We start from the raw sequence: 26,134 nt of genomic DNA on the forward strand, positions 1-26,134 counted from the left end.
TATTAATTACTTCAGTTAATGCACAGTAATATACATGTGTGTATAATAACAAATTAACATTATGCACCTTTAAAAAAGATTAAGACGTTTTTGGCTGAACACATGAACAGGAATTCAATGATGACGTGTCCCCAACTAATCCCTAATGAAAGGTTACACCACTTTGTATTTAATTTGAAAGTGAAGTCATTAACTGCTGTATGTAACGTACGCACCGTATTCGTACGCACAGTACTCAAGTATTTACAAGTATGGTCAACTATATACACCTGCTTCTTAACAGTTCAGAAGAAAATGACGCACATCTCACCCCCAAGTTATGCAATACAGCAGGAGAATGTGGATTCTACTCAGATAACATATGTTGTTTAATTTAAATATATAGTAAATGAGGTTTCTATGAGATTTTTTTATTTTACCATTATTAATTTCTAGCATCTTACATCCTCAGTCCACTAGGTGGCGCTAACGCGCTGTCTCGTCACGCCGCATTAAAAGACGACGAAGAAGAAAAGGACCGGAAGTTTATGGACGACGTAAACGGGCGTCCTTTTCAAAGCTCGTTAACGGCTGTTGTCTTGGAGCTGCGGCACGAGCCTGTAAACAACAATACACGATACACGACCGCAACAAAATGGTTAAAGTTCTCCGTTAACGTCAAGCAGGGTGGTTTCACTGTAGCATCTGCGTGTGTGCAGGTGAGAACTAATTAATTAAAACGAATTCAGTTTTTATTAGATAACCGCTTTGTGTCACTCGGCTACATGTTTGGCTGCTAACAGTTAGCTTAGCTTGCTCCCGTAAACTGGACTTGAGACTCTTGTGCCAGATCCCTTTAAAGAACCTCTCAGTTTAAGTTTGGCGCACGTATAAGAAGAAAGTAGACACAGATTGAAGGAAAATTGTGACTTTTGTAAAATATTTATTGTGCTCTGCTAAATTCGGCATAGCAGTAGCAGAGCTTTCTTTTTGAAATTAAGTCATAAAGTCTAATTATTTGTGAAACATTTAATTAGATAATTTTGTCAGTTAAGGATAAAGAGCTAAGAGTTTAGTTGCTGTTTTTTTTTTTACCTTAATATTGACTGCAGTGTTTAGTTTTGCACAATATTTATGGTCATTTTAGGTCTTTTTTTTTGGTTATTTTCATGAACTTTTTAATATTTGTTTTTTAATATTTTGTCTTCCTCATTTAATCACAGATTGTGCCTATTTATGAATCTGTAGACACACCAAATATAAAATGGAACTTATTTACAACATCGATGTTGACTCCCCACAGCAACACCAACAAGATTGTATTCACTGACATGTTTGGTGTTTTCATGCAGGTATTTTCGTACCTTGGTGACCTGAAACAGAAAATATCATGGACAACCTGGATTTCTCAGAAGAGGAAATTCAAGAGCAGCTGGCCGTCCTCGGCTACAAGAACATACCAAAACACAGACTGCTTGAATTTAAACAAGGTTAGACTCTACTCACGGTATATGTAACGCATTGACTTAGATAAACTTTGTTGATCCACGATGGAAAGTGCTTGGTCACAGCTTAGTTGCACATAAACAAACACTCAAGTAAACCACAAGTAAAATCTAGTTAAATAAAATAAAGATATTATAGGCAAAAATATAAAGAATAAGCTTATGAACAAATGTACAAGAAACAGAGATGTACGAATATATATTATGTACATAGGAATGATAGTATGGTGTAATAATGTCCATTAACATTAATAACATGAGTGATGTTGTTGTTGTCCAGCTGGACAGAGTAGAGGACGAATGATGTCCTGTAGCGTTCACTGTGGGAGTGGATCTGGATCAGTCTGTTGGAGAATGAGCTCCAGAGTAGTTTGTCCAGTGTCCTACTGTCCCTCGGTCAGACAAACATCTCCAACTCACTGCCAATAACATGTCCATCCTACTGATGTCCTTTCTGCTGGTGCTGCTCCCCCAATAAACCACAGCAAAGTCCAGACTGGTAGAAAGTCTCCAGTGACTTGCTGCAGACATTAAAAGACCTGATCTTCCTCAGGAACTAGAGTCTCCTCACAGCATCACTGTTGTCCCTCCAGTCCAGTCTGCTGGTCATGTGGACTCACAGGTTCTTATATTGGTCCACTACTTCTACCTCCAGACCCTGGATGGTGATGGGCTCCGCTGGTGTCCTCTTCCTCCTGAAGTCAATGACCATCTCCTTGGTCTAGTCCACATTCAGGACCAGGTGGTTTACCTGGGACCACTCCACAAAGTCTCTGATCATAATATGTTTAGTGATTTACTGATGTTTGTTTGTTGTCAGGTATTCCTCCTTTTCTTTATTCTTTATTCATCACACTGTGTTTGAAATGTGCACAGACACCAAATAACACTGGACATATTGAACTTTTTTGTGTCACGTCAGATCTCGATGACCTGATTCGACACGGAGACTGGAGTCTGGCTGCGTCGACTCAGTTAAACACCAAAACTCTGACGACCACATCTCGGCCGAGTCCTCCGGCTTACACCAAAGAGAAAGGTCAGAGCACACAGAGAACCACTCACTGTGATGATACCGACTTTATTCAGAACTCTTTAAAAACAACATGTTTATGTAGCTGGTTTGAATTTAATCAGTTTTCTTCGTCAGTTGATTAGTTGTGTGTCTTTCTCCACAGTTAGTCAGTGCTACAGCGACGGATTTTTCTTGCATGCAGACAAAGCAGAGCATGACAGAGAGGTGAGTGTTACCAAGAGCATTTAGCTGATGTTATTTTATTAGTTACGCTGATAACAGACAGAATGTAGTCGACATGACGCCACATTTAGAAATCTGGGCTAATTAATGTTGGTGTTTGATATTAGAACAACACTGATTGATCTCAAGGTCTCTGCTCCACGGACACATTTTATCATTTAGGGACGGAGCGAATCATTGTGTGTTAGAGTTTGTACAACATGACTGATCCATGGTTTTATGGAAATATAGGAGGAAAACACATTAAACCTGGAATATTTTCTCTTTTTTTGAAGAGTAGGTTTAAAAGTTTAGGTGGTAGCTGTAGGCGCTTCATCAGAAAGGTGTTTTTTTTATTATCAAACTCAATAAAACCAAAGAACATTTTTATTTGCCATGTAAATGTAGAAATAGTCGTTCTCTAAATGCTAGCAGGCACCTGTCATTAATTTTCTGTGCAATGTGTGACTCACAGGTCAAAGGTTATGGTCGGCAGCAGAGACGCTGTGACTCGTACGCTCAGCACTCGGTGGCTCCAAAGCTCCACCTTCCTCCAGGTGCTCCACGTAGGCTCCAGGTAGAGCCGGACGTTTCCCTGCACTCACGGCTGTCTGACAGCTCCACGTCTTCCTCAGACACCGAGGAGAGACGCTTCATCAAGAGGAAGGTCCTGAGGTAGTTTATGACTCCAGAGACACACACACACAAGACCAGACCAGACCAGACCAGATCAGACCAGACCAGACCAGACCAGACCACCCGGTGGTTTGTCCAGGCTCAGATAGATCTTTCATTCTTGCTGTGAAATTAGTGTTAGAAAAGCCAACGAATCACCAGTAAATATCGGCTCAGATATCCCAACATTACATTTTACTGAGACTGAGTTTTGAACAGTGAACTTTTATGTGCCGGTGGACGTATTATGGTTCTGTAATTTTGAGTTTCAGCTTCCTGTTCTGAATAAATAAGTTTAGAAACAAGAGTATCACGGTTAGAAATTTAAAGGAATACATCTAGCTAAATAACTGAATTAAACTTCCCACAAATAATTTATTTGGTTTTCAGTTTGTTCGCCTTATTTAGACTCTGCTAAACAATCTTTAATTGACTGGGTCAAACTGATGTCTTACTAAACACGTTTTTATTCTGATTATCAAAACCAGGGACAGTTCAAACAGAAAAGGCCTCTAACGTTGATTATTTGTTCTCTTCAGGAAACATGAAGGACAGTCGCTCGTCTGTGATGAATCCATCTACAGTGAAGACTCAGGTAAGACAGACTTTACTGTATTTATGACCTTTGGTTGTTTTTATTCTATAGTAATAGAGCAGTATGTTATCATCAGCGAAAACCTAAAATTTAATTCAAATAGGAAACTTTTAGGCAACAAGAATCCAAATATAATGAAAAATAAAATAATAAATAAAAAACTAAGAGGGAGACAATAAGTGAATTAATTATAAATGGTTTTATGAATTACACGTTTCATAAAAAGTTCACAGTTCTGTTTTAGGTCTTCTCGTCCCACAAGAAGTTAATGTAGCAGGAAGCAGCATTAAAAATAAAACCATATTAAAGGAGCATCTAAGCTCCTGCTACTCAAATGTTAAACGTTACTCTAATTAATTAATAAACGCAGAGGTGCAGTCCCTCTGGTCACCAGCAGCAGGGGCTGTTTCACCACAGAAGACGTTACTGAAGCTCCTGGACGTCAGCTAATCCTCTTAGCTCCTTCCTTAAGCTCTCCACCTCCACGCTCCTCGACAGGAGTACACTTCGCCACCATGTACAAAATGTACAACCCTCAGCTGGATGAAGAGAGCGACGATGGCAGGAATTCCCTCAGCTCCTCTTTTTGGTCCGATGGAGAGAAGCAGGAAGAGGAAGAGGACGAGGAAGTGGAGATCGAAGGAGCGGTTGACTCCTTGGTCGACTGCGCTGTGGAGGACTCGCTTCAGGAGGAGAAGCCTGAGCTGAACAACCACAGGGACAGGGACAGGGACAGGGACAGGGACTTCACTGCTGAGAGTTCAGAAGACGGGAGTAATGATGAAAAGGAGGAGGAAGATGATGATGATGGTGGTGGAGACGACGGAGATGAAGAAAGTTGTAGTAGCAGTCCAGATAGTCCAGCACCGAGTCTGATGACCTCTGGCTACGGGACATACAGACCAGAGGAGCAGGAGGGAGGAGAGTACAGAGATGACCACACCGTGACTGAGTTTGACCAAGACAGTCGAGGAGACCTGTCTGAGACGAGGGACGACGAGGAGGACGATGAGGAGGACGGTCGCTCCCTCTGCAGCTTTGGCGAGTTCGACGTCGAACCCCCACACGAGCCGGACTTCAACGAGACTCCAGCGGATGTGTTGGAGGACGAGCAGCTGGTTGATGATGAAGAGAAATCAGAAGAGCATCTACATACAGCGTCTGAAAATGAAGAGACGAATGCAGCAGCAGAGATAAAACCTCCTGACGCTCTAGAGACTGAAGAAAACAAGTTGCTGTTGGAAGAGAATCGTTCTGAGGATAGGAGAGATGTTAAAGAGGAGCTAGAGCCAGAGGAAGAGCAGGAGGAAGTTCCTCTGTTGAGTAAAGTGGAGGAAGATGTGGACGAGTCTTCAAGCAACAAAGACATCAAGTTCATTGACTCCAAAGCGGATTTGAACTGGTCGATGTATAGAAAGATGTGTGAGGAGTGGGAGGGAAACCTCAGACATAGGACGGGTAAATGGATGTCTGTGAAACGGCAATATTTATGTTCTTCTTCTTTAGTTTTAGTGGCTGCTGTCTACACTACTGAAAATCAAAGTAGAAGAAGAAAATCAAAAAGAAACTGATGGGGACATCTCTAGTTCTGCTGCTGTATAAATAATGTGCACTTATGTTGACAGTGTTTGAAGAAAGTCCAGAAACAAAACTGATGATTGTTCTCTAACATTTATTATTTTTGTGAACAGATCAGGACTTAAAGATGATACAACAGTTTAGAGGAGGTGAATAAATCAACTCAACACTCTTTAGCGTCATTTTAATCTGGGAGAGTGAAAAGATCCCAAGGATGTGTTTCTCTTTGGATAGAAGATGTGATTTGTGATTTGGTTGGTTGACGTCTTCTGTCGTTTGTCTGCAGATGCAACGAGCCGTCTGGAGGAGCGACTGGCCGAGCTTCACGTGTCCACGTCGGCTCAACAGGACTTGAGCTCGGAGAGCGAGGACAGGACGGATCTGAGCGACACCCAGAGCTCTGAGAGCGACGCCATCCCTCTGAGCGCCTTCGAGTCCTACATTAGAGGCATGGTGGGTCGTGTTTCTAAAACGTTCACGTGAAGTCGTTTGAACTGGAAGGAATATTCAGTCGTTAGGACGTTTCAGTGTGATTCACCGTGCTCCTGTTTTCTTCTGGACAGACTCGAACTCGGAGCGAAGGTGACCTGAGGCCCAGATCCAAATCCTGTAAGTCGACAGCAAACTAACGTTCAGTGTTGTCTCCTCTTTTTAAACTCCTTCATGATCTCTTAAATCAATTCATGTTTCAGTCATCCGACCGGTGGTGAGTCGACAAACCATCAAGAAGACCGACCCAGTGGCCAAGTGAGTAAAAAGACTAGATGTTAGTAGTTCTGTTAGTAAGACTTTAATGTGGATCAATTAGATTGAGGTGCTGGGAAGTGGTTTGGTCATTTATCTGCTCAAACCTCCTAAAGTTGTCCTTCTCATGTATTTATTCCCAGAGGGCTTTGGAAACAGAATTAAAATGTGTCATCAGTAAAATAAATGTAAAACTGGATCAATGTTCAATCAGCTGGAACCTGGATGAATCAGACATACGACCCACCACAGGGTCCAGTCTGGAAGACGGGCAAAAGTCACAGCTAGTCTTAATTTGTCTTAATCTGTTGTAGTAGGAGTGGTGGACATAAGACAACACTGAGACCCAGAACTAAGCAGCACAAAGCAGCAACGCACTAAATGACACTTAGTTTTCTTAAGAAACTTCAGATTGTTTGTAAAAGGATAGTTCATAAACATTATTTATAATTAATTTACTTACTGGACTAAAATGACTGTCCTGCTGTAGACTGACTTAAAGTTCAAACGTTTAAAGAACAAACTGATGACGTCATCAGATTCATGTTGGTGTCATGTGTTCGTCTCTGCAGGTATTTCCAGTACAAACAGCTCTGGGACATGTTCAAACTCCCAGGAGAGAAGGACAGGAGAGCTCTGCGCTGGGAGATAAAGGTATGAATGACGTCAGATAGTCGGTCTACCCAGCCTCAGCGTCAGGTTTCAGTCATAACATTCACTCGTCTGGGTTTAGATCTGAGTTTTCATCGACACATTATTTAATGTAGGCGTTAGATGCACGTCTACGATGCCACGCTGGTGTTCATGTTTCTCTGTTCTGGTTTGTTTCCAGGAACGACTCGCCTACCAGCCTCCACCTGTAAGTGTCCAACGCTTTTATCTTCACATTTTGATTTGATCTGCCTCCAGACTCACACACGTTGTGTTTTGTAGTCACTGGAAGGAGAGAGCTTTCTCTTTTGGTCCAGATCTGCTCAAAACACTGATGCTAACCCCCACAGAGCTCTGATATACCCTCACCCAGTCTGATGACATGCAGTCAAATGTAAATAACTGTTAGATGTTGAAAGTTCCAGGTGTTCTGGAGAAAATGGGCAAAATCACTGACTGTCAGGACATTCAGTGACCTTTAGAGTCAACATGTTAAAGGGTTAAACAGTGATCCAGCTCTGATCCAGCAGCATGCAGTACATAAGTAGGATCTGAATGAATCTGAATGAAAAACTGTGTTTGATCAGTCTGTAGTGAAGCAACAAGGCGAGGGAGCGAGGGGACAGACGGGGGACGATGCTTCTCAGGTTCCTGACTAAAAACTGAACCGTAGTCGTTGCATTTGTACAGAATCCACCACTCCTGGTTTCATGGAGAGCTCAGTATTAGAACCTGTAGCTGTTAAAGACGAGGACGGATGTTAATGTAAAGTCAGAACAGACTCCCATTAACCCTGATGTTCTCTGATGTTCTCTGATGTTCTCCACAGACCTTAAATATAAACTGTAGCTGGGTCTGACTTGGTTTCCTTCATTATCTCTCAAAGAGAGATGGATGTTCCCTTTAACTGGCCTTAAATGAGATTAATGACTTCACAAGTGTCCACATGAGCATGGAGCATAGCTGGGTCAAAGAACATAGAACATGTAGAGGTTCTAGAAGACGTTTCATCCAGGTAGCTTCTTCACTGGTGGAGGAGTTGAGGTTTAAGTAGGAACATCTGTTGGTGTTACACATCACAAACAAGTTTAACTAGAGTCTGTTAATAACGAGATACTGACCCGTCGTTATGGGGGACCGTCTGTCCCTGTCCTCTTTCTCTAATGACCCGTTATCAGTCAGAGGCTCCAGACTCAACTTCTGGGACACAGATGTTCAGACTGTGTTGAGACTGATGTCAGATCATGTCTCAGTCCACCTCTGGACGTCTTCCTTTACTCCTCTTTCAAACTCTTCTCTGGCTAAAATGTGGACGTTGTTGTCTTCAAGGGAGTGTCCTCTGTCCCTCAGGTGTAGGTGGACGGATGAATCGTCTCCTGATGAGTGGTCTCTCCTGTGTCGGGACATGAGTTTGTGGATGGGTTGTCTTTGTTTTTGGGTGTTTTGGGGGAAGGGGACACGAGACAACCCATCCACAAACTCATGTCCCAACACAGGAGAGACAGCTCATCAGGAGACGATTCATCCGTCCACCTACACCTGAGGGACAGAGGACACTCCCTTGAAGAAACAACGTCCACATTTTAGCCAGAGAAGAGTTTGAAAGAGGAGTAAAGGAAGACGTCCAGAGGTGGACTGAGACATAATCTGACATCTGTGTCCCTGTTCACACCTTGAGACCGGAGCCTCAGTGTCTCGTTAGAGTAACATTCATTAGGGAAAGAGGACGGGGACATAAAGTTGTCCCTTAACTAACAGACACTAGACAAGAAAGTTAAAGCTCAACAAGTCCAGTCGTCTTTCTTTAACGTTTGTGGTTCTACCATGACCCAGATGAGTCAGAACACGTTAAACTGCTTTAATTGTTGGAGCAGCTCCTGACTTCTTCTTCTTCTTCTTGTTTTGTTTCAGCCTAAACCTCGGAGAGTTTACGTCCCCAACACGTACGTCGTGCCAACAGAGAAGAAACGTTCTGCGCTCCGCTGGGAGGTCAGGAACGACGTCGCCAACGGCCTCCTTCCACACAAATACAACTACCGGTTTTAGCCTCTGCACATCTGGACACACGTTTTAATAAAGTTTTACATTGTTTTATTATTTTTTTTAATCATTATTTATTAATGACTTGTTGTTGTTTTTACATAATAAACACAAAGACAAACAGTTTGCTCACTGCGTTCAGTGAATATTCGTCTCTCTAGGGGAAGTCTGAGTAGGGCAGTTTGAACGGGTACAGGGGCGTGTAGCGCTGGTCGTGCCAGAGCAGCTTGTCCTCCAGGAACCTGACCGTCTCCAGAGTGAGGACGACGGCTTCGTGTTTCAGCATGCTGTGGACATTCAGACCTGACGGAGACGAGACAAGAGGCAAACGCTGTAAGGGACGTTCCACTGCTGCCACAAAGTAGATCCAGTTAAATGGAAACGAGGACCAACTCACCGATGGCTGGAATGACGGTCACCGTCTTTAAGTTCGCCGTGGCCTGAAGGATGTTTTCAGGTAACTCTTCTCCTCTAAAAGCAACAAGGAACAACTTCAGCGATTCAGGCCTCAGCACAGATGTTAACATTTATCATGTAGTTGATCGTTTGGGGACGGGTGCACCAGCTGGACCAACACCCTGTCATCGTTTTAAGACCTGCACAGAACCAGGACCTAGAGACTTCATCTAACACAAACTCAGGGGCGGGTGTAAAGTGGTGAACGATGACAGACTGAAACAAACTGATGGTTTAGGTCCAGCTGATGTCCCCGGCCCCTGGGCCCCTGGGCCCCTGGGCCCCTGGGCCCCGACAGGTACGCTGCAGATACCCACACATCGACTATTAACACCGACTCTCCCCAGTGTCTGTGTTTGATGAGGTCCAGCAGGTACCGGGAGTCTGGAGTGGGGATGTTCAGGGAGTCCACGATGTAGAGGTAGTCCTGGAGAGACACGAGCAGTAGAAATATATCATTTACACTCTGCTGTCAAGAACTAAAATGTATTGACCTGGCCTCCAGATTCACTAGATCCCAAACTGATCAAGTATCTGTGGGATGATCCACAGAGGCCCCTCCCCTCAAAGACCCCCCCCCCACTAACATTAATCCAGTATCATCTATTCTCTGGTGTAGCTCAGGGTTGATACGTCTCCAGTTACCTGAGCCATCTTGGTGCTCAGAGCCACTTTGAGTCCCTGCACTCGAATTTTCATGGGCAGCATGTAGTAGTAGCTGTTGGGCCCCCTGGGTCCATGGGCCACCCCACCTGAGGGGACACAACACACCACCTGTCAGAGGACACACCTCCACCCTGAACCTGGAGCTTAATGTGAAAGAACCAGATTCAAATATAAAACACATTTCAAAATAAAAGCAGAAGAGTCCTGACCTCCTCTCCACAACGGCGAGCGGATGCTTCCTTGGCGAGCTCTTCCACTTCCTTTCTGTCGCCATGGTTTCCTGCCTCCACCTCTGACCTCTGACCTCACCTTTGTGTTGGCGTGACTCTGACACATCGAAGACAGTTACTGGTCACATGAATCCCGTCGCTGTCAGAAACTATTTGTCATAAACGTTTCCCCTCTGATATAAAACCAAGCAGTACAACAGTCTTCTGTTAAAGTCAGTAAATCTGTAACTTACGATCCTTTTGTAATTTCTCTGCCATATTTCAACACTGTGTAGAATATCGAGCCTGAGAGGAGAGAACAAAGAACAGTTTATTAAACCCTGATTCATATTTTACTTATGTGTTCTAAGACGTGAAGGTTTAAAGTGAAACCGCTCTCTACCTCGGAGCCACCGCGAAGACGTCGGGGTGGAGCTGAGTCAGACCCAACGGTTCGCTGTCCGCCGCTTCCAGGGTCTCCACCCACGTCTGGACGGGGCTGAGGTGAACGGGAACGGCCGCATCGCACCTCCTCAACAGAGGCAGGGAGCAGTCTGCAGGAGGAGGAGGACGCTCTGCAGGAGGACACAGGAGGAGACGGCGATGGGTTTAAAGGGATCGCTCAGAGATTGTATGAGGTGCTCGTTTAAACGTTAAAGGTGTCCCAATCAAGACTGTTTTGCCCCCCGAGCTTTTAATTTTGAGTATCAATTGATCCGATTCCTTATCCGATTTAAAATAAACAAAATAATAAAGATTTTCTGATCCTACTTATCAGGAAAAACTATGTTCTCTGTCTACAAATCTCTGACTGTCTGACTGACTGGCTTTGGTTTACGGCAGACCTAAAATAAAGAACTACAAAAGATCAGTCTTGGCTGGAGCCCTGACACCAGTTTGATCATTTTAAAAACGTCTGTATCGGCCCCGATAGCGACCGGGACCTGCCTAGTAAATGTATTAGCTACAGATGATTGGGTCAACGTGACACCAGGTAAAAGAATCAGACGAGAGCAGGTGGAGTCGGCATCAAAGCGTTGATAACTAAAGGGAACTAAAGTTGATCTATGCTAACCCTAAGGACAGTGTATATTAATGAACACTAGGTACAAACACATGACGTTGTGGTGACGTTAAATAAGACGGATTTAGCTACAAGCTAATTTCTATGTGAAGTCCTGAGACACAAACAACAGAAACACACAGACAGTGAATGTCAAACTTCCTCCAGTAGCAGCTGGGAAACTATTCCAACACCTGGAGGCTGATCTGGTTCTGTTAATCCAGGACGGCCATGACATTCTGGACGATGTTTTAATTTTGCATAGAGACAACTATTTTAAAACATCAAAGACACGTGATGATACCAATAAACTGTCTGAGGCAGCAGCAGGACAACGACTGTCCTCTGCTGTGAAGTAAAATGACTGTTTCTGTAACTGGAGCAGCGTCTACACCATGAGGGAGTACGATCTACTGGGTAAAGTACACAGACCATCTCACAATCACATGAACAGCTGAACCTGACAAAAGCATAATGTTTAAATCACTGTGAGGATGCAAGACTTACTTAACCTGGTGGGATCCACGAGGTTGGTGGGCAGCAGTAAGTTTGGAGGCAGAGCGCCCTCACCAGAGAACGACGAGGCAAACTGAGGAGAATGAAGAAGAAATGGTTAAAGAAAGACGACGACAACATGATGTCTGTGACATGAGTTAAGACGTCACTGGTTAAATTAGGAGCAGGTCTTTATTTCAAATACAACAGAAAATAAAACGTACTTTTATATCATTTTAGGTTGAAGAGTTTTCTAGTTTAATGTCGTCACCTGGAATTATTTTCACTACTTCTGGATATTCTTATACTTTGAAGACTAAACTGTTAATTGATTGTTTCATTTTAATTTTGAGACACTTTGTAGAAAAGTTCTGAATTAATAAATGAAAGTAAAATCATTGTCTTGGTCTCTTATTGTCTCACCTAACAAACAACATCACAATCATCCTGAACCTGAAGGTGAAACCATCGTCTGGATCAAAGCGGTTAAAAAATAATCAGCGTATGAACTGATAACAGCATCAATATTTACACATATGAACACAGCCAGCACCACGTTCCTGGGTGTGCACCGTCCCAGAGGACCTCCCCCTGTCCCACCAACACAGCATCACTGGCAAACAAGGCCCAGCAGCGTCTCTACGTCCTCCGCTAACTGAGGAAAGCCAGAGCCCCGGCCCCCCATCATGTGCACGTCCTACATGCACCACGTCCTGGAGTAAGACCCTCCAGCACATAGTGACAGCAGCTACATCTACAACACCCGTCTCACCCGCAAAGCCCTCTACACTGCAGGTGATCCCACCCACCTGTCACACAACTTCCTCAGTGTCTGCTGCCATCAGGGAGGAGACACTGAGGAGTCTTCAGTCCAGGACCAGCAGACTCAAGGACAGTTTCGTCCTCCAGGCTGTCAGGAAAACTCTCAACTCTCTACCTGCTCTACCCTCCTCAGTTAACCTTTCCTCCATGTGTTCCATCTTTATTCATCCAAAACAATCAACTGGAAAACTGCAGAGATGGAGAAGCAGCTGGAAATACTGAAGCAGAGACACGCTGCTACCAAGAGGACCAATCACAGCTCGTGTGGTCTGGATACAGAGTTAGGGTCTGAGCTGTTGCCGTAGACCCCCTCCCCCTCCCAATTTCATCTTATTTTGCACCTACCGTACTCAGGGGTTGTACCAGCCACTTTATGTCATGTGTCCTAGTTTTCATTCATTCATTCATCTTCTATACCCGCTTATTCCTGTTAAGGGTCACGGGGGTCTGCTGGAGCCTATCCCAGCTGTCATCGGGCGAGAGGCAGGGGTCCAGTCCATCGCAGGACCAACATAGAGAGACAGACAACCATTCACACTCACGTGCACACCTACGGCCAATTCAGAATCACCAATGAACCTAACCAGCATGTCTTTGGACGGTGGGAGGAAGCTGGAGAACCTGGAGAGAACCCACGCAGACACAGGGAGAACATGCAGACTACACACAGAAAGGAACCAGTCGGCCCATGGATTAGAACCCAGAACCTTCTGGCTGGGAGGCATCAGTGCTGACCACCTCTACTGTGCCGCCCTAGTTTTTTATTCATTATATACGTATTTTTTGTTTGTTACTTTTTTTTTTTAGGCCTTTGAGGAAAGATTCAGTCCTGTGTATGTGAAGCACATTATGTCAGAACAGACTTTGACTTTGATTAAAACAATGATGGTGAAGCTCCTCAGGGTTTGTTCTGATCTATACACGCTGGTCATGCTCCTGCTACACAGATTATAAAAACAAATGAGGAGAAACACTGTGGGAACAAACCTGAGACTGATGTGGAAAAATAAAAACAGATGTTTGACACAAATATGCAAGATAAAGAACATTAAAAGCTGCTGTAGCTTCAGTTCAATCAACCCTGAATGGTTTATTAGGTTTATTAATGGTCTCATCAATGTTAACATGCACAATTATTTCTAGATATTTATTAAGGTGATTCTGCTTCTACAAATAAAGGACTCCTGTCTTTTAACAGGCATCATGTTATTTTAAGTGATCCTAACCTTAATCAAACCTGAATTAAAATAAAGACCAGTATTATCACTAAGGGACAGAGCTGCAGTAGTGTTGTAACGTCTGAGCGGTGCAGGTTAATGTATAATAATAACTCACCCTCTTAGCGGCTCCTCTGCCACAAATTAAAAACGAACAACGAAGCATCTTTGACTCTATTTAATAATTTAATCCCTCACGCGCTGTTAACTTTCCCCTAAAATATGAACATTGTGACAGGAACCAACGGCAACACGGAAGGTCGTGGAGGGTGGCGTGTTAGCGGCGCGTTTTAATGACGTCACGCAGGCGCTCTTACGCCATCTAGCGGTGGGAGGTCGTTACGCTTTTTATTATCATTCTTTTTTAACGTCTCCACTCAATTAAAATAAAACGTTTATTATTTTATTTAATGTTAAAAAAAATTTGCATTTGTTCACATTTTATTTACAATTTTTTATATTTGGAGAATTTCTTAAACTCTTAAATGTATTCAGAAAACGGGAAAAAAAATATTAATATTATTTATTTACAATTATTATTCATCTGCAAGTTGGAGCAGTTTTTATTATCTGAATTAATTTTCTGATGTGGATACAAGAATTTAAGGAGTGAACTGAAAGAAATTATTTTTTCCTTTCCTTTTTTACTAAACTGAATCTTTTAATTAGAGGACGTCACCTGGAGCTTATTTAGTGTTTTTTTATTTTTACTTTGTTTTTATATCTTGATATTTCATAGAATAAATTGCAATAATTCAGGACTTGAAGTTATAATATGCTCAATCCAGAAAAATATAATTCAAAGGAACCGATAAGGAAAAGAAAATGATTATTTATTGTATTTATTAATTGATTTATTTTTCTTCTCCTATAAGGAAACAATTAGAGACTTTAACAAAATGTGATTTTATTTAAACAGCTCCTAAACGAAGCACATACAATTTGAAAGACATACAAATTATTTTGTAAACTGAATAACAGCGTAACAAAAGATGTGAGCTTTAATAAGTCAGTTATAGTTATACATCATTTATCTTGTAGTTTTAAATTATTTCATTATTCGATATATGTTAGAAGCAAATACGGTTACAACTTCTTAACTGACTCATGCATATTTATCCACAATGTACACAACATACAATGGATATTCAAAAGAAAATATGTACAAAAATATATAAACAGCAATGTATATTTTTCATTTAGTTCAATAACAAAAATGTTTTATGTAAATAAAAAAACTTCTCTTCAAACAAGTATTGTACAGTATAAAATGTCTTCTTACAAAATGTGACAAATATTCACTTTGTTAAACAAGTGCAAGAGTTCTGCATTTTAATGTTCATTTGCATCGTTGTTCGCTGTAACACTAATCATACAACATACAAATATAAAGTCACAATAAATAAACCCCATATTTTATTTTTTTTAAAAGCTAAACAAGGTCAGAGAAGATGAATGATTTTTGGTCGTATTCTCTTGGAACTTCAAGGTCTATGTTCCCTGAATGAAAGTCAAGTCCCCCGAGTGCGTTATATTTACGGTTTGGCATTTTTTGCGTTTGTTTTGGAAAAACAGTGACAAAGTATCCGTCTGCACCGTCAGGTGCTCTTCTGCTGTTTCTACTGTGCCCCATGTTAGTGTCTAGTCCTGACTGGTAGAAGACCTCCGGCCCATAGTTGTGCAGAGCGCGGAGGTCAGGTGTTGAACCCCTGGCTCTGAGCACATGATCTTTTCCTGTGAAATCATCAATGTTCAGATCTGAACGATGGAAATCAACACCGCGACTTAAAACGTCACTCAGCAGAGGCTGGCCGGACCTGAGTCTGGTTATAGGGGAATTTGAACCTGAGTGATGACGTGTCATTCTTCCATCTACGTCCAGATCAGGCACTCTCGTGTTCATACCCATCAAGTCTGATTTGCGATTCCTGGGTGAATGTCTTTGCATATTGAATGAAATATCATCAATGTTAAGGTCTGGAGATTTTTGGTACAGCCGTGGATTGCGCATTGCAGCTGTAGGCATGTTGAAGTCCGTGTTTGGACCGGTAAAATCTCCCCTAAGAATGTCTGTTTTCATATTAAGCTTTGCATTTGGGGGAGAAAAATCTGGATGTGCTGGTCTTCCATATGCTCTGAGGTCAATATCAGACGCTGTCCTGTAAATATCCGGCCTTCCAAACTCAGGCAGCTTGACACTTGGGAGTCTGAACTTTCTTTCTCCCAAATCAAAATCAGTCTGAGGACCATAAATGTCTGGACCTCTTAGGTTTCCTTTAACTTGAGGGCCAGCAAAGTTGAAGTCAGGTCGTCCAATATTACCATCTATTCTTGCATCAGGATATCTTCCATTGAGATCCATCTTGGGACCCTTGAACCTGGCATCAGGTAAATTTAAATCTACATCTGAACCTCTCAGTTTAGGTCCTGACAGACTGAGATCTGGTTTATTTAAACTTGGCATTTTTACTTTTCCTTTTGGACCATTAATGTCCATATTTGGGAAATTCACGTTTGGCCCCTGTAGGTCTGTATTTATGTCAACATTGGGGCCCTTTGGCATCTTGATTTTGGGCTTTTTGATTTTTGCATCTGGGAAATCATGGGTAAAATCTGGAGAGTTCATATCAAGTTTGGGAGAGTCGAGGTCCACATCTGGTAAGCCCAGCCTTGGGGCGTCGAGTCTACCTTTCATCTTTGGAGATTTTAGGTTTGAATTTAATTTCAGATTTGGTCCTCTGGCACTGAGATCTGGTGAATTGAGATCAATGTTAGGGCCATCTAACTTTGGGCGAGAAAACCCCACGTCAGGAAGGTTCAAATGTGGCTTTTTAACCTTCGCTGATGGACTGCCAAAACCAACGTCTGGCATTTCAAAACCAGTTTTGGCACCTTTGAGGTTGACGTTTGGTGCACTCATGTCAATATCTGGGCCATCTAAATTGCCGTCAATGTCAGGTCGTTTAAGACCCGACAGCTCAACTTTAGGAATTTTCAATTTGGGCTTTTTCAGCTTGCCTTTTGGGGAGCCAATGTTGACATCTGGAGCATTCATGTCGAACCTTGGAGCTTTAAGGTCCATGTTCGGTAAGTCAGGGGCACTGACTCCACCCTTTAGCTTCGGAGCTTTCAGATTCATATCTGGTGTTTTGAAATCTGTGTCTATGTCAATATTTGCTCCTTTTGGTAAAGTTCCTGAAAGATTAAATTTGGGCATTTTCAGTTTGCCAGAAGGAGCATTAACATCCCAGTCTGGAGCGTGAAGTTCTGGCATTTTCATTTTCCCTGATGGCATGTCTAAGTCGACTTTTGGTCCATTGAGGTCCAAGTCTGGACCTTCTAACTTTGGGCCAGAAAGCCCAAAACTAGGCATGCTGAACTTCGGCTTTTTCAGTGTTCCAGATGGACCATCAATATCTAGATCTAGATCACCTTTAGGACCTTTAAGGTTGACATTGGGTGCATTGACATCAAGATCTGGGACATCAAAGTCACCATCAATTTCTGGTCCTTTTAGGTTTGGGTGGTTAAATTTAGGCAGTTTCAGTTTTGGCATTTTAAACTTTGTTTTTGGGGAGCCAATGTTCACATCTGGAGTGTTTACATCTAACTTTGGAGCTTTGAGATCCATGTTTGGTAAATCCAAATCAGGGGCATCCAGTCCTCCCTTTATCTTTGGAGCCTTCAGACTCCAATCTGGAGACTTCATATCTGCATTTAGGTCCAAATTTGGCCCTTTTGGTAACGTACCTGAAAGATTAAATTTAGGCATTTTCAATTTGCCTGAAGGAGCGTTAACATCAAAGTCTGGAGCATGAAGTTCTGGCATTTTCAGTTTGCCCGATGGCATGTCTAAGTCGACATCTGGGGCACTGAGGTCCAGCTTTGGGCCTTTGAGGTCAGCCTTGGGGATGTTTATGTCTGGTGCACTGAGACTGGGACCAGATATATCTAGGTCAGGTGGGTTTAGATCCAAGTTTGGACGTTCTAACTTTGGGCCAGAAAGCCCAAAACTAGGCATGCTGAACTTAGGCTTTTTCAGTGTTCCAGATGGACCATCAATATCTACATCTAGATCTGCTTTAGGACCTTTGAGGTTGAAATTTGGAACATTGACATCAAGGTCTGGGACATCTAAGTTACCATCAATTTCAGGTCCTTTTAGGTTTGGGTGCTTGAATTTAGGCATCTTCAGTTTTGGCATTTTAAACTTTGTTTTTGGGGAGCCAATGTTGACATCTGGAGTGTTTACATCTAACTTTGGAGCTTTGAGATCCATGTTTGGTAAGTCCAAGTCAGGGGCATCCAGTCCTCCCTTTATCTTTGGAGCCTTCAGACTCCAATCTGGAGACTTCATATCTGCATTTAGGTCCAAATTTGGCCCTTTTGGTAATGTACCTGAAAGATTAAATTTAGGCATTTTCAATTTGCCTGAAGGAGCGTTAACATCAAAGTCTGGAGCATGAAGTTCTGGCATTTTCAGTTTGCCCGATGGCATGTCTAAGTCGACATCTGGGGCACTGAGGTCCAGCTTTGGGCCTTTGAGGTCAGCCTTGGGGATGTTTATGTCTGGTGCACTGAGACTGGGACCAGATATATCTAGGTCAGGTGGGTTTAGATCCAAGTTTGGACGTTCTAACTTTGGGCCAGAAAGCCCAAAACTAGGCATGCTGAACTTAGGCTTTTTCAGTGTTCCAGATGGACCATCAATATCTACATCTAGATCTGCTTTAGGACCTTTGAGGTTGAAATTTGGAACATTGATATCCATGTCTGGACCATCAAAGTCACCATCAATTTCTGGTCCTTTTAGGTTTGGGTGCTTGAATTTAGGCATCTTCAGTTTTGGCATTTTAAACTTTGTTTTTGGGGAGCCAATGTTGACATCTGGAGTGTTTACATCTAACTTTGGAGCTTTGAGATCCATGTTTGGTAAGTCCAAGTCAGGGGCATCCAGTCCTCCCTTTATCTTTGGAGCCTTCAGACTCCAATCTGGAGACTTCATATCTGCATTTAGGTCCAAATTTGGCCCTTTTGGTAACGTACCTGAAAGATTAAATTTAGGCATTTTCAACTTGCCTGAAGGAGCGTTAACATCAAAGTCTGGAGCATGAAGTTCTGGCATTTTCAGTTTGCCCGATGGCATGTCTAAGTTGACATCTGGAGCACTGAGGTCCAGCTTTGGGCCTTTGAGGTCAGCCTTGGGGATGTTTATGTCTGGTGCACTGAGACTGGGACCAGATATATCTAGGTCAGGTGGATTTAGATCCAAGTTTGGACGTTCTAACTTTGGACCAGAAAGCCCAAAACTAGGCATGCTGAACTTAGGCTTTTTCAGTGTTCCAGATGGACCATCAATATCTACATCTAGATCTGCTTTAGGACCTTTGAGATTGAAATTTGGTGCATTGACATCAAGGTCCGGGACATCTAAGTTACCATCAATTTCTGGTCCTTTTAGGTTTGGGTGATTAAATTTAGGCAGTTTCAGTTTTGGCATCTTAAACTTTGTTTTTGGGGAGCCAATGTTGACATCTGGAGTGTTTACATCTAACTTTGGAGCTTTGAGATCCATTTTTGGTAAATCCAAATCAGGGGCATCCAGTCCTCCCTTTATCTTTGGAGCCTTCAGACTCCAATCTGGAGACTTCATATCTGCATTTAGGTCCAAATTTGGCCCTTTTGGTAATGTACCTGAAAGATTAAATTTAGGCATTTTCAATTTGCCTGAAGGAGCATTAACATCAAAGTCTGGAGCATGAAGTTCTGGCATTTTCAGTTTGCCCGATGGCATGTCTAAGTTGACATCTGGAGCACTGAGGTCCAGCTTTGGGCCTTTGAGGTCAGCCTTGGGGATGTTTATATCTGGTGCACTGAGACTGGGACCAGATATATCTAGGTCAGGTGGGTTTAGATCCAAGTTTGGACCTTCTAACTTTGGGCCAGAAAGCCCAAAGCTAGGCATGCTGAACTTAGGCTTTTTCAGTGTTCCAGATGGACCATCAATATCTACATCTAGATCTGCTTTAGGGCCTTTGAGATTGAAATTTGGTGCATTGACATCAAGGTCCGGGACATCTAAGTTACCATCAATTTCTGGTCCTTTTAGGTTTGGGTGCTTGAATTTAGGCATTTTAAATTTTGGCATTTTAAACTTTGTTTTTGGGGAGCCAATGTTGACATCTGGAGTGTTTACATCTAACTTTGGAGCTTTGAGATCCATTTTTGGTAAATCCAAATCAGGGGCATCCAGTCCTCCCTTTATCTTTGGAGCCTTCAGACTCCAATCTGGAGACTTCATATCTGCATTTAGGTCCAAATTTGGCCCTTTTGGTAATGTACCTGAAAGATTAAATTTAGGCATTTTCAACTTGCCCGAAGGAGCATTAACATCAAAGTCTGGAGCATGAAGTTCTGGCATTTTCAGTTTGCCCGATGGCATGTCTAAGTTGACATCTGGAGCACTGAGGTCCAGCTTTGGGCCTTTGAGGTCAGCCTTAGGGATGTTTATATCTGGTGCACTGAGACTGGGACCAGATATACCTAGGTCAGGTGGATTTAGATCCAAGTTTGGACCTTCTAACTTTGGGCCAGAAAGCCCAAAACTAGGCATGTTGAATTTAGGCTTTTTCAGTGTTCCAGATGGACCATCAATATCTACATCTAGATCTGCTTTAGGACCTTTGAGATTGAAATTTGGTGCATTGACATCAAGGTCCGGGACATCTAAGTCCCCATCAATTTCTGGTCCTTTTAGGTTTGGGTGCTTGAATTTAGGCATTTTAAATTTTGGCATTTTAAACTTTGTTTTTGGGGAGCCAATGTTGACATCTGGAGTGTTTACATCTAACTTTGGAGCTTTGAGATCCATGTTTGGTAAATCCAAATCAGGGGCATCCAGTCCTCCCTTTATCTTTGGAGCCTTCAGACTCCAATCTGGAGACTTCATATCTGCATTTAGGTCCAAATTTGGCCCTTTTGGTAACGTACCTGAAAGATTAAATTTAGGCATTTTCAACTTGCCTGAAGGAGCGTTAACATCAAAGTCTGGAGCATGAAGTTCTGGCATTTTCAGTTTGCCCGATGGCATGTCTAAGTTAACATCTGGAGCACTGAGGTCCAGCTTTGGGCCTTTGAGGTCAGCCTTAGGGATGTTTATATCTGGTGCACTGAGACTGGGACCTGATATATCTAGGTCAGGTGGGTTTAGATCCAAGTTTGGACCTTCTAACTTTGGGCCAGAAAGCCCAAAACTAGGCATGCTGAACTTAGGCTTTTTCAATGTTCCGGATGGACCACCAATATCTACATCTAGATCTGCTTTAGGACCTTTGAGATTGAAATTGGGTGCATTGACATCAAGGTCTGGGACATCTAAGTTACCATCAATTTCAGGTCCTTTTGCGCCTTGAAGGCTAAATCTAGGTGTCTTAAATCTGGGTATCTTTAACTTTGCTTTGGGAGAACCAATGTTGACATCTGGAGTGTTTACATCTAACGTTGGAGCTTTGAGATCAACTGGTGCTGTGAATCTACCTGAGGTCATATGTAAGTTGGCATCTGGGCCTGTGAGATCTAGTTTGGGCTTACCAAGTTCCATATCAGGCAGATTCAAATCTGGAGAACCAATAGCCCCGTTAAATTGAGGGCCAGAAATGTTTGGTGTCTTTAGCTCACCATCTATCCCTTTCAGCTTTGGACCTGACAGTCCCAAATCTGGTCCCTGCAAATTTCCATTTAAACCTGGTATGTCTGATAAATCAAATTTGGGCATTGTGAACTTAGGGGCCTTGTATGCCCCAGATGGCCCTTTGATGGAAACTGATGGAGTGCCGGTGGACAAATGTGGTCCTTTTAGGTCAGCCTTGGGTAGATTTACATTAAGTTGTGATAGATTTGCATCAGGCATTTCTAGGTCTAAATCAGGTGATCTCCCAGACAGCCTAGGCTTGGGTAATCCTACATAACTGGAAGGGTCATCCAGATTTAGAGCTGGGGTTTTCAGTTTCTTGGAAGACTTGACATTGAGTTTACCTGACGGAATATCAGGGGTCTGTACATCTGGATGTCCAGAGAAATCCAGAGCTGGCACTTTGAATTTTGGCATTTTGAATTCTTGGTTTGTTCCTTCAATGTTCACTTTGGGAACACCAGTGTTAAGAGACGGACCAGTAATATTTCCCCCATCAAGGTTTATCCCCATTCGAGGGGCAGTAACGTCTGAACCCACATCAATACCCATGTCGGGAGAGTCACAAGTTCTTTTGCTTTCCAGTCCAATCTGAGGTCTTTCGAAATGTGGCATTGCCATACCTGTGTTGATATTTGGACCTTCTGGTAATTTCCCAGACACATGGTAGTCTAGAGCATTAAGCTGTGGACCTTGAGCATCAACTTTAAGTCTTGGTACCTGAGCTCCACTTAGAGAAGTCCCATTCAAGCCGATACCCAACGGTGCAAGGTTCAGATTGCAGCCGTCTGTTAGATCTCTAACATCATGCTGTGGGTCAGCATTAGTGTCTGCGCTCAAAGGTGTGGATTTCCGAAGTCCAAAGTCAACTCCGAGGCGAGGCAAGCCTGTGTTGTGTTTCTTGGATGCTCCTGGAACTTCCCCATTCCCATAGCCCTCCTCAGCACCAGGCGTGTCACCCTTCATGTACTTCTTGATTTTGTTGTTGTAGAGTTTGTTGTAGGAATCCTGCAGCATCTAGAAATACAAGCCACACCTTGATTAGATTGACATAATGATGTCACAGTTCATGTTCTCTGCCAGATTAGTTACTATGACGAACAGTCAAACAAAAATTTCCACAAATCATTGTTGCTGTCCACTTCTGATCATTTTACTCATGATGCACTGATTCAATTTGATTTAATTCAGTCTGAATTTCACCAACCGTCTCGGGACTCTTGGCACACTGGTCCAAGTTTCCCATGCTCTTGCTCAGGTTGTGCCGAGTAAGGACTTGGACCTTGTCGTCAAAGGGCTCAATCATCTTCAGTACTTTTAACACCTCCTCCTTTGACAGCTGATCAAAATTGATCGTTGCCCCCAGAATTTCATCGCCTGAAAAAGAAAACTCAGGTATTTACATAAAACAATGACGCGTCCATGATAATTGACATGTGTGCAAACCGTATCATATATCCTTACAGGGCAGACTTTAAACTGGTTGTTGAGTTTTATGTTACAGCAAGAAACAAATTTTCAAGACAGGTAAACCTATCCTGTAATTTGACCACAAGCTGATCAAAACGCTTGAAATTCTACTTTACAATCACTTAAACAATACTGCCTTTAAAAAAAGCACAAATTCCTCCTAAATAAATTACCACATGGCTCAATGTAAAAACAAATGTATTAAATGTATTTTGTACACATGCAAAGTATATTTATTTTTGCTTATACTGTTATTATTATTATTATGTTTAATTATCTAACACCTATTTGTCTTTTTCCCAGTTCAGATAAAAGCTAGTCCAGGTTTCTACCTTCTCTCAGTCCCTGGTTGGTTGAGGCGTTGTTGATGCTGGAAATGACCAGCCCCCCCTCCTCCAACTGTTCCAGGGTCAGGGCCTCAGAAAGGCTCCTCCCTCTGCGGTGTGACGGCTGCAAGCAAAGACAAAAATTTAAATATCATTGTTTGTTTTAACTATTTGACAAGGACTAAAACAACATGTTGATGTTTCATACCATGATTCTTGTATTTGTGTCACCGTGGCCTCGGAAACTCCACCTTCACTAAACCTACAGGACAAAATAAAATGTTAATATAATAAATTCCTGTATTATAGGATATATAGCAGTTTATAATTTATATGTGTTCACTGGATTTATTTGTATTACTTGACATTTTATTGTTGGTGATAGATGAGAAGAGAACAGCAGAAGCAAGCGGATACATTCATTCACGCATCTGGGTAAAGTGCACCTGCAGCACACACCCATCAGCCACAACATTATGACCACTGACAGGAGAAGTCAATAACATTTAAACCATCTTGTGACAGTTCAATGTTCTGCTGGGAAACTTCTGGACCTGGCATTCATTGGTGTAGATGTTACTTAGACATGTAGCACCCACCTAGACCAGACCAGGCACCCCCACCCCATAGCAATGACACTCCTTGATGGCAGCAGCCATCCCCAGCAGGATGCAGCCTGACACAGACACACACACCAGTGTGTATGTACATGATACATTATATTATGCACTTGTAATGTGATGATAATGGATAATAAGGATGGACACAGCCCTCAACCCCTCCCCACAGTGTGTTCATGAAGCTAACAACGAGCTCAGAGGGAGAAATAATAATCAGCATGAACACATCTGGCTGCAAAGTATTACTAGTTAGTTTCCTAAGAGAGATTATGTTTTGTTTTGTTTTTCTCAGCATGCTTTAGGGCCTCTGAATGAAAAGAAAAGTCCTTCGGTATTTGACAAGTCAACTCTCAGCTTGTATTGTATTCTACTGAGATTACTAAAATAAACAAACTATCCATTTAGAAAGTAATGTTGTGTGTAATGAGCCAATAAAAGAAATTAACATAGCTGTTGAACAATAAAAATATTTCAAGAACAAAAAGTTCTTAGTCACCAACGTGTGATTAAACTCATGTTTCCTTCTCATCTCCATATTTATCAAGATGCAAATAAAACAAAATCAACACACGCTCTGTGCTGATAGAAGGGAGGTGAAATAATACGCTGAACAAAACCTCGTATATATCCCCAAGGAAGGAAGGACGGCCAAGGTTTTGTACACACAGGTACACAGCCCTGTAGGTGGATCTCTCAGGTATTTGAGTTATGGCCTCGAGGAAAACCAGGAACAGGTTTATCGAGAGCACCGCAAACAAACGCGCCGTCTGTTCTTTTTGGGTTGTTCCTTTTTGCAAGTCTCAGCAGCCACACCTGCTTTCTGATAGAGGCATCCTGGCAGAGCACTGATGCTCAGACTGCTCTGAGCTCTGGCAAAGATCGTGAGAAATGATGTGCAAAGATGAGCCGGATGGATGGGGCCGAGCGTTATACAACATCCCACATGGAAATTAAGATTTAGAGATTATTTTGTGAGTTAGCAATCTCATATTTAAATTAAGCTTTACATGGGTGTGATTTAAAAATCCTTCACTGCAGCTTTACTCTGCAATCACTGTGCCATTATACATTATATTCATCCTTTTAAAATAAATCAGCTTCCATAGTCTTCAAAGATGTTTATTGATTGGTGTTTCAAAAGATTTTGCAGATGTTGCTGAATCCCACATGTGCACCCGAGAGACATTTAACTAAAGGAAGCTGCTGATTTACTACCGAGTTACATATTAAACCTTTTACAGGTTGAAGTCAAAGTGCACATGCCGTCAGTACGAAAAAGAGAAACAAAACCTCTTCAGGTCGTCCTCAGTCTCAAAGGGAACAGAAAACTGTGGCTCAGCACATTAGACATTTTGCAGGAGAAGAGGATTTATAGTTATTAATTATAAAAGGACAAACAAGCCAGGAATCTGATTTTAAATAAAAACTAGTCTGCTGTCTTAGATTAAATCAAAACTTATGTAAATAGACTCAAACCCAAATAGAAATGTATTTTAATGTGATTATACTGAAACCTCTTTAAAACATCTGTATATCTCAGGGTGTGTAGATACTGGCTTGACAGAAACTTCTTACATGCTTGCAACTGAAACTGAACTGCAGCAGCAAAATCCTGCACCTTAAGGACCCAACACCACACAGGATGAAGAGCAACACTGAAATATTAACTTATGTCAAATAAAAATATAAATAAATAAAAATAGAACTGACCTGAGGATCCGTCAGGCAGCTGTTTGAGTCGAGTCGTCAGAGCTGTCGGTCCATGCTGGTTGCTCTGCAGGCCGAGGTGAATGAAGGTGAGGAGCGCCGGTCAGGTGCAGGAATACTTGATTTGAAGCAGACAAACAGGTTAACCACCTTAAAGGTCCCGCCTCCTTTAACTGTCACCAGACGCATCACACGCCCTCCTGCACACACACACACACACACACCCTGACGACCACATGCCTGTGGCTCAGACACACAAACAAAACACTGGGCTCGCCCTCACGCATCGGGACAGCACCTCCAGCATCGAGAGTCACAAAAATGTACACACGCAAATATATGTACCCATCAGCCACAACATTATGACCACTGACAGGAGAAGTGAATAA

The 26,134-nt window shown here is 42.4% G+C and overlaps 3 protein-coding genes across 3 annotated transcripts; 1 reads left to right on the plus strand and 2 right to left on the minus strand.

Moving 5' to 3' along the window:
* Window positions 1-557: 557 nt before the first annotated feature.
* hyls1 (HYLS1 centriolar and ciliogenesis associated) lies at window positions 558-9,010 on the plus strand (the record flags this gene model as incomplete). The annotated part of the gene is made up of 12 exons (XM_084571548.1): window positions 558-698; window positions 1,332-1,469; window positions 2,407-2,523; window positions 2,663-2,724; window positions 3,197-3,396; window positions 3,936-3,991; window positions 5,856-6,022; window positions 6,133-6,178; window positions 6,262-6,316; window positions 6,886-6,967; window positions 7,146-7,172; window positions 8,876-9,010. The coding sequence occupies exons 2-12, from the start codon at window positions 1,370-1,372 to the stop codon at window positions 9,008-9,010; spliced, it is 1,047 nt and encodes a 348-aa protein (XP_084427674.1). The 5' UTR covers window positions 558-698; window positions 1,332-1,369.
* Window positions 9,011-9,145: 135 nt separating this feature from the next.
* On the minus strand, window positions 9,146-14,224 carry mrpl4 (mitochondrial ribosomal protein L4). The gene is made up of 9 exons (XM_084571561.1): window positions 14,051-14,224; window positions 11,906-11,987; window positions 10,739-10,910; window positions 10,590-10,641; window positions 10,336-10,453; window positions 10,106-10,212; window positions 9,778-9,887; window positions 9,402-9,475; window positions 9,146-9,307 (listed from the first exon to the last, which is right to left on the minus strand). The coding sequence occupies exons 1-9, from the start codon at window positions 14,096-14,098 to the stop codon at window positions 9,162-9,164; spliced, it is 909 nt and encodes a 302-aa protein (XP_084427687.1). The 5' UTR covers window positions 14,099-14,224; the 3' UTR covers window positions 9,146-9,161.
* Window positions 14,225-14,828: 604 nt separating this feature from the next.
* Window positions 14,829-25,845, minus strand: LOC311500134 (uncharacterized protein). The gene is made up of 5 exons (XM_084561351.1): window positions 25,749-25,845; window positions 23,627-23,680; window positions 23,425-23,542; window positions 22,830-22,999; window positions 14,829-22,639 (listed from the first exon to the last, which is right to left on the minus strand). The coding sequence occupies exons 2-5, from the start codon at window positions 23,627-23,629 to the stop codon at window positions 15,365-15,367; spliced, it is 7,566 nt and encodes a 2,521-aa protein (XP_084417477.1). The 5' UTR covers window positions 23,630-23,680; window positions 25,749-25,845; the 3' UTR covers window positions 14,829-15,364.
* Between the last annotated feature and the right edge of the window lie 289 nt (window positions 25,846-26,134).

The sequence above is a fragment of the Chelon labrosus genome, assembly GCF_963514085.1.
Source record: "Chelon labrosus genome assembly, chromosome: 2".
NCBI lineage: Eukaryota > Metazoa > Chordata > Actinopteri > Mugiliformes > Mugilidae > Chelon > Chelon labrosus.